The following is a 12,373-nucleotide window of genomic DNA, read 5'->3' as shown; positions in this document are numbered from 1 at the left end:
AATGGCTACAGTTTTCCTTTAAAACAATTTGAGTAAAATGGTTTGCTTTCCATGGAGGCAACTGTACCGTCAGCATGTCTTCAAGACTGACGGGGGAGTAAAGGAAGAGCACACATGTAACCGGGCATCCTGAAGCTGACGGAAGTAAAATTAGACTGACAGGAGTAATTAGGCAGATGGGAGTAAAACTTGGGCAGACGGGGTTATCCTAAACTGACGGCGTGGGTCTACAAGTTGATTGACCTGCCCGTTTACGTATATAAGTAAAATAACTTGCTCTCCACGTTTCAAGGAACCTAAAGACTCCTATATGGAAAGAATCCCGTAAAATACGCCCAAGAAGACTCCTATAAGGAAAAGACTTCTACTCCAAGGAAGAGAGGTCAACCATCTACTACTATAAAAACCCAAGCACCCTCACAAAACAAGGTACGCATAATTGACCCTCTCTAGCACTCTAGAGCAGTGAGAGTAGTTCTAACTTGACCTTCGGAGGGTGTTTGGCCGGTACCACACCGGTACTCTCTGCTAGGTTCTTCCTTTTCGTTGTGCAGGTGCCGTTTGATCGTACGAGGAACGTGTGACTCACTGGTGATACTATTTTCGGCTTCATCAGTTGGCGCCGTCTGTGGGAAACGTAGCGCGTTCTCGCTTCCTAGACAAAAGAGTTACATGGTACTCACTCGCTCAATGGCGACAACCAACGACGCTCAAGAAGAAGAAGCCCCTACGACTGCTCTTGAAAGACAGGTGAGGACACTCGCCGCTGCCGTAGAGCGCCTCACCAAACAAAATCACGACCTAGAAGAGCAGCTGAGACAGAAGAATGCAGCCCCCAACAACCAAGGAGCAGAGCAAGAGGGAACTAGCGCCGACAGGAGAAATCAGGAAGGCCCCCAGGCCAGCAACGCCCCGAGCAAACCAGAACGGCAGAACACGAGCATCCCCTCCCTCGCAGAGATTGCTCCGCCACTTGTTATCGCGGAGATGCAGGCCATGAAGGAACAAATGGAGGTTATGATGAATGCTCTCAAGGGACGAGTATCAAGTGACCTGGACGACCTTGTCAACCGAACTGACTCGCTGTTCACCGCCACCGTTAACTCCTACCCTTTACCAAGCAAATTCCGCATGCCACAAATAGACAGTTATGACGGGGTCAAGGACCCGCTGGACCACTTGGAGACCTTCAAGACCCTAATGCACCTTCAAGGAGTAGCGGACGCCATCATGAGTAGGGCCTTCCCCACAACATTGAAGGGCGCAGCGAGAATTTGGTTCAGCCGACTGGCACCAAACTCCATCGGCACCTTCAAAGAGCTCAGCGCTCAGTTTACCGCACACTTCATTGGAGGCCATCGATACAAGAAGTCTACAGCGTGCTTGATGAGCATGAAACAGCGAGAAGATGAAACTTTAAGGGCTTACATCTCCCGCTTCAACAAAGAGGCACTCTCAGTCGACGAAGCCGACGATAAGATCCTTGTTGCGGCATTCACGAATGGCTTGAAGAAGGGAAAGTTTTTGTTTTCCCTATACAAAAACGACCCTAAGACCATGTCGGAAGTTCTTTACCGCGCCACGAAGTATATGAACGTTGAAGATGCCCTACTAGCTCGGGAAGAGAAGCCCAGGAAAAGAGAACGACAGGAAGACAATCGGCAGGACCAAGGCCGCAAGAAGACAAGAACAGGAGACCGGAGGGAAGAAAGACGCCCTAGACCAATGGGGGGAAGATTCACGAGCTTCACTCCGCTAACAGCCCCGGTGGATCAAGTCCTTATGCAAATCAAGGACGAAGAGGCTCTGACGTTCCCAGGAAAACTGAAGAGCGACCCTAACAAACGTTCCAGGGATAAGTATTGCCGTTTCCACCGCGACCACGGCCACGACACGGCTGATTGCTATGACCTCAAGCAGCAGATTGAGGCCCTCATCAGACAAGGAAAGCTGCAGAGATTCGTTAGCAAGGAGAGAGCGGATCCCCCCGCACAAGACCAGCACCCCCGACGGGACAATGAGCGACCGAGGCCTCCGATCGGGGATATCAGGATGATCGTAGGAGGAACGGCTGCCGCCGGGTCATCCAAGAAAGCCCGCAAGACCTATCTTCGGATGGTACAAAATTTTCAGCTGACGGGAGTCGTGCCAAAAATAGCACGGAGAGAAGGTCCCATAATCGGATTCTCAGAGGAAGACGCGCGACGCCTTCACCATCCACATGACGATGCGCTCGTCGTCAGCCTGCGTGTGGGGGACTACAACATGCACCGGGTGCTGGTCGACAATGGCAGTTCAGCGGATGTTCTATACTATACAGCGTTCCAGCAGATGAGGATCGACAGAGAGCGGTTGATCCCAACCAACGCCCCGCTTGTTGGCTTCGGCGGGAGCCGGGTATTCCCATTAGGCGCAGTCACATTATCCGTCATTGTAGGCGATTACCCTCAGCAAATAGCCAGGGACGTGACATTCTTGGTGGTCGATTGCTCATCAGCCTACAACGCTATCCTCGAGCGACCCACGCTCAACTCATGGAAGGCAGTAACTTCCACCTATCACCTAATGATCAAGTTCCCGACTGATTACGGAGTAGGCGAGCTGCGCGGGAGTCAGATGGCCGCACGCGAATGCTACATAGCCATGATGGAAATGGAGGATCAGGTTCAGGCTTTAAGCATAGAAGAGCGCCGGACGGTAACAGAGCCGGTCGAGAAGTTGGAAGAGATACCCCTTGACAATTCCGATCCTAGTCGAACGACCAAAATCGGAACGCTCGCTAACACCACGATCCGTCAGGAGCTCATAACCTTCCTCAGACGCAATCAGGACGTATTCGCGTGGGATCATGAAGATATGCCGGGAATAGATCCTTCAGTCATGGTGCATAGGTTGAACGTATCGCCTGCCTTTCCACCTATCAGACAGAAGAAGAGAGTGTTTGCCCCCGAGCGAGACCGAGCCATAGCAGAAGAAGTCAGAAAGCTACGGGAAGCAAGTTTTATTAGAGAAGTATACTATCCCGACTGGTTAGCAAATGTGGTGATGGTCAAGAAGGCAAGCGGGAAATGGCGGATGTGCGTGGACTTCACCGATCTCAATAAGGCCTGCCCCAAGGATAGCTACCCCCTCCCGAGGGTCGATATCCTAGTAGACTCCACGGCTCAACACCAGCTGCTGAGCTTTATGGACGCCTTCTTGGGGTACAACCAAATCCGAATGCATGAAGCCGACCAAGAGAAAACGTCGTTCGTAACCAGCCAAGGCCTCTTCTGTTACAAGGTGATGCCCTTCGGCCTAAAAAACGCAGGCGCAACGTACCAGAGACTCATGAACAAAATGTTCGCGCAGCAGATTGGGAGGAATGTCCAAGTCTATGTGGACGATATGTTGGTGAAGAGCCGAAGGGAGGAAGATCATCTGGGAGATCTCAAAGAAACATTCGACACACTTCGCTCCTACAATATGAAGCTCAATCCAGGAAAGTGTGCCTTTGGGGTAACGACAGGAAAATTCTTAGGATTCATGGTGTCTCAGAGGGGCATCGAAGCAAATTCGGACAAGATCCAGGCCATCCTGGATATGGCACCACCAAGAAATGTGAAGGAGGTGCAAAGCCTCAACGGAAAGATAGCAGCACTAAACAGGTTCGTGTCAAGGGCCACGGACAAGTGTTTACCCTTCTTCCGAACATTGAAGAAATCCTTCGAGTGGACTGACGAATGCCAACAAGCTTTCGAAGAATTGAAGGCTTACCTCTCCTCCCCACCATTACTAAGCCCGTCGCAGCCAGGAGAGGAGCTTTTTCTCTATCTAGCCGTCTCCCCCGCAGCAGTTAGCGCGGCCTTAATCAGAGAAGAAGAGAAAGTGCAAAAGCCCGTGTACTACGCAAGCCGCGCGCTTCATGGGGCCGAAGAAAGATACCCGCCCATGGAAAAACTTGCCTTTGCATTGGTTACGGCAGCCCGCAAACTCAAACCATACTTCCAAGCCCATACGGTGAACGTCCTGACTGACAAACCTTTAAGGCGAGCAATGAGCAGTCCCGAGGCCGCGGGACGATTGGCACTATGGGCCATAGAACTGAGCGAATTTGATATTCAATACCGCCCACGGACTGCCATCAAAGGACAGGTCGTCGCCGACTTTATAGCTGAGTTCACTCATGATGAAGACAAGGGGGCAGCAGAGTCCCCTCAATGGAGCATATATACGAACGGGTCATCTAACAGACAAGCCGCAGGGGCCGGCATTGTGCTATTATCGCCCGAAGGAGACACCATTGAATGTATGGTCCGTCTTGATTTCCCTGCCACTAACAATGAATCAGAGTATGAGGCTCTGATAGCAGGGCTCGACCTTGCCAAAGCGGCAGGAGCTGCGAGGGTAGTCATCTATTGCGATTCACAGGTCATCACTAACCAAATAAATGGAGACTATGAGTGCAAGGGCGAAAAGATGAAGAAGTACCTTGGTGAAGTAAAGGCGAGAGTGGATGACCTAGAAGCTAAAGTCGTCCAAATTCCTAGAGAAGAAAACGAGCGAGCCGACCGCCTCGCGAAAGCCGCCTCAGCAGAACAAATGGTCATCCCTGGTAATGTACTCTCCTTCATACAGCTTTCTCCACTAATAAACCTCAGCAACATGCAGGAAATATGCTCCGACAGAAGCTGGGCGACGCCGTTAGTTTCATACTTGAAAAACGGGGTCTTACCAGACGAGAAGGAAGCAGCAAGGAGACTTAAGGTCCAGGTGGCGAGGTTCGTCCTAATAAAAGACGTCCTTTACAAAAGAGGTTTCTCCCGACCATATTTAAGATGCTTGGGTACGGAAGAGGCAGACTACGTCATGAGAGAGGTACATGAAGGAATCTGCGGAAACCACTCAGGGTCCAGATCGTTGGTACACAAGCTGGTGCGAGCAGGGTACTTTTGGCCCACCATGCAGAAGGACGCCGAAGCCTATGTCAGGGCCTGTGACAAGTGCCAAAGGTTCAGCAACATTATTAGGCAACCAACCGAAGAGCTGACCCCAATGACGGCCCCGTGGCCGTTCGCACAGTGGGGCTTAGATATTATGGGACCCTTCCCTACAGCAGCACGACAGCTAAAGTTTCTGGTGGTAGGCATCGACTATTTCACAAAATGGGTAGAAGCCGAAGCTTTGGCCACAATTACGGAGAAAAACGTACGAAGCTTTGTTTGGAGATGCATCATATGCAGGTTTGGCATTCCTAGAGTCTTCGTCTCGGACAACGGACGGCAATTCGACAACGACTCATTTCGAGATTTCTGCTCGCAACTAGGAATAAAGAACCACTATTCCTCCCCCGCCCACCCTCAAGCTAATGGCCAAGTCGAAGTAACGAACCGATCCTTGCTCAAGATTATCAAGACTCGGCTCGAGGGGGCAAAGGGTATATGGCCCGATGAATTGCCAAGCGTGTTATAGGCTTACAGGACGACAGCAAGAACACCCACAGGAGAAACACCATTCCGGCTGACGTACGGAGGCGAAGCAGTCATTCCAGCAGAAGTTGGGCTCGCAAGCTACAGGGTGCACAACCACGACGGGAACAAAAATGACGAAGCTATGCGACTACAGTTGGACCTGATAGATGAAATCAGGGCAATAGCAGAACAAAGGCTCGCTCGGTACCAGGACCGTATGGCTAAACATTACAACTCCCGGGTTCGACACAGGGACTTCCAGGTTGGAGACCTTGTTCTTAGAAAGGTCATGGGAGCCGCTAGGGACCCTACCCAAGGGAAACTCGGCCCCAATTGGGAAGGACCCTACAGAGTCACGTCATGGCAAAGGATAGGCACGTACCATCTAGAGACGTTGGAAGGAAGGAAACTGCCGCACCCATGGAACACCGAGCACTTACGAAAATACTACCAGTAGGAGCGACAGCACGAAGTTGAACTTTTTCTTATTTTATTTTACATTCCGGCAAGACTTTAGTCTCACTCCTCAGAACTATCATTTACTTTAATTTTTTGCAATAATTCTTCTTTTTAGCCCAAGGGGCAGGATTTACTTTTAATTACTTTTTGAATGCATGGTAATAAGAGGAGTTTTTTCAGAAATTACTAGTGTATTTCTTCTACGATCTAGTAAGTCCGCAACCAAAACCACTAAATCCATAACATATGGACCAAAAAAAATGTCAAAGACATCAAGGCTAAGGCCGACGGTCCGGGAAATCTTAAAAACTGACGGGCCATGAAAGATGTCAAATACATCAAGGCTTAAAAGGCTGACGGGCCAAAAAGATGTCAAAGACATCAAGGCTAAGGCCGACGGTCCGGGAAATCTTAAAAGCCGACGGGCCATGAAAGATGTCAAATACATCAAGGCTTAAAAGGCTGACGGACCAAGAAAGATGTCAAAGACATCAAGGCTAAGGCCGACGGTCCGGGAAATCTTAAAAGCCGACGGGCCATGAAAGATGTCAAATACATCAAGGCTTAAAAGGCTGACGGACCAAGAAAGATGTCAAAGACATCAAGGCTAAGGCCGACGGTCCGGGAAATCTTAAAGGCCGACGGGCCATGAAAGATGTCAAATACATCAAGGCTTAAAAGGCTGACGGACCAAGAAAGATGTCAAAGACATCAAGGCTAAGGCTGACGGGCCATGAAAGATGTTAAAATACATCAAGGCTTAAAAAGCTGACGGGCCAAAAAGGTGTCAAAAACATCAAAGGTAAGGCCGACGGTCCAAAAGATCTCTAAAAAGCCGACGGTCTAAAAGATGAAACAATCATCATAGGGACAAGGTCCTAAAAAAAGGGGGGGATGTTAAAAACATCAAGTCCTAAGAAACTGACGAGCTAAAATGATGTTAAAAACATCGAAGCTAGAAGCTAAAAAGGCTGACGACCATTAGATGAAGCAATCATCGTATGGACGTAGCCCTCAAACCAAGACATACAATAATGAGTCATCAAAATGACGGATTTAAGAGATTGACGACCTTAAAACAGTAGCAAGGGCTGTAGACCAACGGTCATCAAGCCGACGGAGCTTAAGGCCTAGGCATGACATTCATGCCAACGGGGGCTTCCAACAGTGCAAAATAGCTGACGTAATCCAAGTAGACGAGAATAATTACCAAAATTTTGTCTAAGGCCACCATCAACAAAGGGATATAAAAGTTACGGAAATTAAACACAACTATACACAAACAAAAGCCCAAGGGAAACAAAGAGAACACTTAAAGATTGTTTGAAAATTACAACTACAACTGTTTTATACATAGCCAAAATACAAAATAAGAGCTAAGGGGCAGGAACATCAGCATTCTTGCCGTCAGCATCCACAATCACAGCAGGAGAATCAGAAGCAGCAGGATTAGCAGCAGGCTGGGCCAGGACCACGCTGTCGTCGCGCCTCGGAGTAGACTGACGGAGGCTGTCGTCTCCATCACCCATGGTGATCCCGGATAAATCCAACTCCGGGTAGGCCGACGCGACTTGCTGAAGGCAGTCTTCAAACCCGGTGCCATAATATTCGCCACACGAGTCAAAGAAAGCCTGCGACGCTTTGAAATCTCTGATCGCGTCAGCCCCCGCCGTCTGCAGCTTTTCGCCCAGAGCCGTCACCTCTTCCTGGAGTTTATCACTCCGACTACTGCTCTCCGTCAGCTTCTCCTTAACTTCTTGCAGCTCCGTGTTGAGGGTACGGACGGCATCCTTGTACTGAGCTTGCTGGTTCATCAGGCTTTTATTGTGACTGCGGACTCGAGTGACGACCCCCTCCTTCGCCACACAACGATCTTGAAGGGCCTTGACACGAACCAAGGCCTAAGAAAACACATCCGTCAGTTGAAAAGTATACCAAAGCAAAGCAAAGCTTCCCCAAACAAAATTTTAGTAAACATACCCTGGTAAGGTCAAAAAGGGCTGACGCCCCTAGTTCCTCCGTCCCCACCTGGTCACAAGGTTCAATATCCGTCGGTTTAATCAGGGACCCAACCTCCCCGACGGCATAATCCTTGTGGGTCAGGAGACGGCAGGGGCCCTCGCTGACGGGACCGGCAGAAGTCATCACCCCCTTGCCCGCACCATGACTAGGCTTGGGAAGGGACTTCTCCTTCAGTGGTTCGTCCCTTGGAGTGACGGCAGCTTTCTTTAAGGGACGGCTGTCATCACCGTCAGGCTTCCTCTTCGTCGCCTTAGCGACGACCTTTGGAGTTGACGAGGCCTCCCCTGCCGCCTCCTTATTCTTTCTCTCCTCCTTCTGACGGGCTGCGGCGGCCCTTATCCTTTGCTTCGCAGAGTCCATTTCTACAACACAAAGAACACCATTAAGGTAGGTAACGGAAGAATAAAAAACTGACGGGATAAATTAAAGCCTACTCACGACGGCGTGCAAATTCTTCCAACTTTCGAGCTTCCGCTGACGGATCTGGACCCCCACAGTATAAGTGAAGGGTGTCGAGGGTGATCAAATCCCTACACTTACGTTCTTCCAAAGGAATTTCCAGAATCCGTTGGATAAACTCCTCCTGCTCGTCAGTTATGTGAGGACGGGTATAAGCTGAAAGAAATAAAAAGTATTGTTAGCATCGCCTCAGAAAACACACGAGCCTCATAGCTGACGGGATTAACCTGAATCCCTGACGAAGGCCCAGGTATTGTCAAAGTAACCACGGGGCATCGTCGCCCACTCCTCCTGACGGCAAACCCAATCCGTCCCCTCAACAAAAAAGTACCGACTCTTCCAGTTCCTGTTTGAGTCTGGCATATCTGACACTAGCCTTAGGCCTTTCTCCCTGGCATTAAAATGATACGTCCCCTTAGACGAGGCGATGTGGTGAGGCCTATAACAATGAAAGAATTCTTCTAAAGTGAGCTGACGGTGTCCTCCGCTAAGACTGCCCCAAAGGATTTCAGATCCTATAAAAGTCCTCCAGGCGTTTGGGGCGATCTGGGTGACGGATATTCCAAGGAAGTCAGCAAGCTGACGGTGTAGAGCCGTCAACGGTAATCTCAGACCGGCAGCAAACATGGCGTCATACATGCCAACGTCAGCTGTCCTCCCGGAGTAACACCTCTCATTCTCTGTAGGGAGACGGAGGGGAATGTGGTCTGGAATTTGATAACGAACCCGTAACTCCCTAAAAACTTTGTCACTCATCCCAGGCGAAAATTTGTTGACGGCCCAATCCTCAGGAAGAATGAAGGGACGATTATCTCCGGGACCCTCTGAGGTCCCTTCACTGGATCTCTCATCCCCGTCACTGTCCTCTCCGTCAACATCCACTCCATCCTCGCCATTTCCATCCCCTCTTCCCTCATCCTCATCTCCCTCAGCAAAACTCTCATCGTCGTCAGGAGATTGGGCTGACGACCCTCTCTCTGACGGAAGGGAGAAGTTTGACTCATCTCCAGAGCCAAAGGTTTCGTCGTAGCCCGCTCCTTCGCGGACTGACGACTCCTCACAAGACGCGTTACTCGACATCTGACTACCTACAAGTGACGGGCTTAAGCTAAGTACCTAGGCTGACGACCATACTAATGAGGCAAAATAACAAAGGGAAAAGAAGAAGGAAGGAAAGAAAAAATGAAAACTTACCGGTATGAAGGCTTTCTGGACGACTCTAAAAGACAGCGCCAAATAAACCGACGGAAGTAAAGCTGACGAAAGGGGGGCGACGGTCTTTCTCTCCACAAGATCAGCAAGAATGAAATAGTGAAAAATGAGGGGAGGTGCTGTTTATATATAAAAAAAATGGCGCGAAAGACGAAGCGACGTCTCGTCGAATGCAAAGCCAATAGGAGCAAGCCACCTGTCCAAGGCATTAAATGCACAAAATCCACGCGAACGATATCCCAGTAAAACAAACTCCACAACCCGTCAGTACAAAGTCTGACGGAGGTATGGAGTAGGGGGCAAGTGATGAGGATAAAACTAGTTAGATAAGGGTGACGGGCAAGCTTGACAAAGCTGACGAGAGGGAACTGTACCGTCAGCATGTCTTCAAGACTGACGGGGGAGTAAAGGAAGAGCACACATGTAACCGGGCATCCTGAAGCTGACGGAAGTAAAATTAGACTGACAGGAGTAATTAGGCAGACGGGAGTAAAACTTGGGCAGACGGGGTTATCCTAAACTGACGGCGTGGGTCTACAAGTTGATTGACCTGCCCGTTTACGTATATAAGTAAAATAACTTGCTCTCCGCGTTTCAAGGAACCTAAAGACTCCTATATGGAAAGAATCCCGTAAAATACGCCCAAGAAGACTCCTATAAGGAAAAGACTTCTACTCCAAGGAAGAGAGGTCAACCATCTACTACTATAAAAACCCAAGCACCCTCACAAAACAAGGTACGCATAATTGACCCTCTCTAGCACTCTAGAGCAGTGAGAGTAGTTCTAACTTGACCTTCGGAGGGTGTTTGGCCGGTACCACACCGGTACTCTCTGCTAGGTTCTTCCTTTTCGTTGTGCAGGTGCCGTTTGATCGTACGAGGAACGTGTGATTCACTGGTGATACTATTTTCGGCTTCATCAGGCTAAAAAGTTTCATGAATTAATTATTTGTGGTAGTAGATTAAATAATAGGTCTCATTAGATAGATCAATTCTCAAATATTCTGAAATATTTAGAAATGTTGATATTGAATAAAATGGCTACAGTTTTCCTTTAAAACAATTTGAGTAAAATGGTTTGCTTTCCATGGAGGCATTGAAGATTTCCCTTTTTTTTTTTTTCCAATCCATTGATATATTTATCCAGGATGGACGCATATAGAACTAGGGAATTTTCTAGATCCTACTGCCAAGTTATTTTCTCTATATTTATTGTGTGAGCTCTTAATTAGATGCTAGAACCATTTCTATTTTTGTTGAACTTACATTGCCTGGGTTTGGGATTCCGTTGTCTGATCGTGGCTTACTGTCGCCACCAGTGAGCAACAGTCCAATGAGAGAGAAGGGTGATCTCTAGGATTCTCGAAATTCAGTTATAGAAATTGGTGCCGAAGTTAATCCCTATCAACAAGGGGAAAACTTGCAGCCTATTTCAAAGGAGAGGAAACAAAAAAGATGTGATATGGATGAGGGCAGTTCTATTAGGCGGGATTTGAAGGATTTGGTGGATAATGTAAAAGATAAGGAGCCTTCTAATGAATTGGAAAAATTTGTAGAGTTTTTTTTACGAGGATCAAAGGAATAAGGAACAGAATTTTGGGTTAAAAGAAGGTGGGCCCATGGATTTTAAAAACTTGGCACAAGATAATGGATACGTCCCACAAATTTGAACGTAGATGATATGGAGTATGAGGATTGTGTGATGTCGGTAGTTGATGGTAATTTTCTATCAAAGGTTTCAGACATATCAAAAATTTAAAACTCTGGAAAGGTACCTGCAGCTAATAGTTTGAAAACATGGAAAAGACTTATTCAAGAGGCTAAAAATATATCTCCTTCGCTTGATGAGGGAGTTGATGCACCTATTTCGAAAAAACGTTCATCCTCTATCAAAGTGATTAGTGACGGCAACAATGAGATGAATCTAGTAAAGAAGAGAGCAGTGGAGTTGGATAAAAATCATGTTCCAATTTCCTCTACTGGGGCTATCTTTCTGCCTCATTTCCCAACATGAAAGTTTTTAGTTTAAATTGTTGTGGGCTTGGGATCTTAGAGACCTTCAATGTTTGGCGAAGGATTTAGATCCCCAAGTTGTGTTTCTCACAAAAACTAAACTTGTTTCTTTGAAAAGTTGAATCTCTGAAGCTGAAGTTGGGAACTATGAAGTACGGGTGCGTTCTCGGATTCGGGTGCAAGTGCGGGTGCAGGACTCGACAATTTTTGAAAAAGAAGAGTGTGGGTGCGGGTGCGGCGGTGTGCAACAATTAAAAAATTATTAAAAATGTTTTTATTTATATTTTCTATATATTACTTAGCATACTTTTTCATTTAATTGTAAACATATACCAATTTAAGAGTAATAACAGATAATAGCTTAAACATGATATTCATTAATTAGAATACAACTCAGAATTTTATTTTTCTTATTTTTTTAACATGTACTTCGGCCATGATTTTAGCCAATTTTAGTCGGTTTCGGCTGATTTCAGCCAAAATCAGCGCGAATCAGAGCTGAATCAGCTGGAATCAGCCCATATCAACACCGAATCGGCGCGTATCAGCACAAATCGGAAAAAAAAAAAAAAAAAAAAAAAAAAAAAAAAAGGCCGAATCAGTATGTCAGAGGAGCGTCGCCTTGTTGCCACGAGTCCGGTGCAGGTGCGACGGCCCTAGAGTCACACACATGCTTTCTAGGTTGGGAATGAAGTATGCTCTGGGTGTTTCTTGAATGGTTGGGGCAGGTAAACAATCTGATGCTTAGTTTTCATGGA

General features: G+C 47.6%; 1 protein-coding gene across 3 annotated transcripts; it reads right to left on the bottom strand.

Moving 5' to 3' along the window:
* Nucleotides 1-7,141: 7,141 nt before the first annotated feature.
* Nucleotides 7,142-8,700, bottom strand: LOC115976320. Of its 3 annotated transcripts, none has more exons than XM_031097528.1 (3): nt 8,366-8,700; nt 7,890-8,293; nt 7,142-7,810 (listed from the first exon to the last, which is right to left on the bottom strand). In XM_031097528.1, exons 2-3 carry the CDS (start codon nt 8,289-8,291, stop codon nt 7,286-7,288), a joined length of 927 nt encoding a protein of 308 aa, XP_030953388.1. In that variant the 5' UTR covers nt 8,292-8,293; nt 8,366-8,700; the 3' UTR covers nt 7,142-7,285. The 3 variants fall into 3 exon arrangements, with proteins under 3 accessions (XP_030953388.1, XP_030953390.1, XP_030953387.1); XM_031097530.1 differs by having other exon boundaries at nt 8,370-8,700; XM_031097527.1 differs by having other exon boundaries at nt 7,890-8,700.
* Nucleotides 8,701-12,373: the final 3,673 nt, after the last annotated feature.

Source organism: Quercus lobata, chromosome 2 (genome assembly GCF_001633185.2).
Source record: "Quercus lobata isolate SW786 chromosome 2, ValleyOak3.0 Primary Assembly, whole genome shotgun sequence".
NCBI classification, from domain to species: domain Eukaryota; kingdom Viridiplantae; phylum Streptophyta; class Magnoliopsida; order Fagales; family Fagaceae; genus Quercus; species Quercus lobata.
This window is presented reverse-complemented; position numbering and strand designations above follow the sequence as displayed.

Bases quoted from the DNA above. Each gene is read 5' to 3' on its own strand.
- LOC115976320 (XM_031097527.1), bottom strand. From the start codon at position 8,291: ATGGACTCTGCGAAGCAAAGGATAAGGGCCGCCGCAGCCCGTCAGAAG. The intron at 7,811-7,889 runs GTATGTTTACTA...GTGTTTTCTTAG, and splicing joins CCCTTTTTGACCTTACCAGG to GCCTTGGTTCGTGTCAAGGC.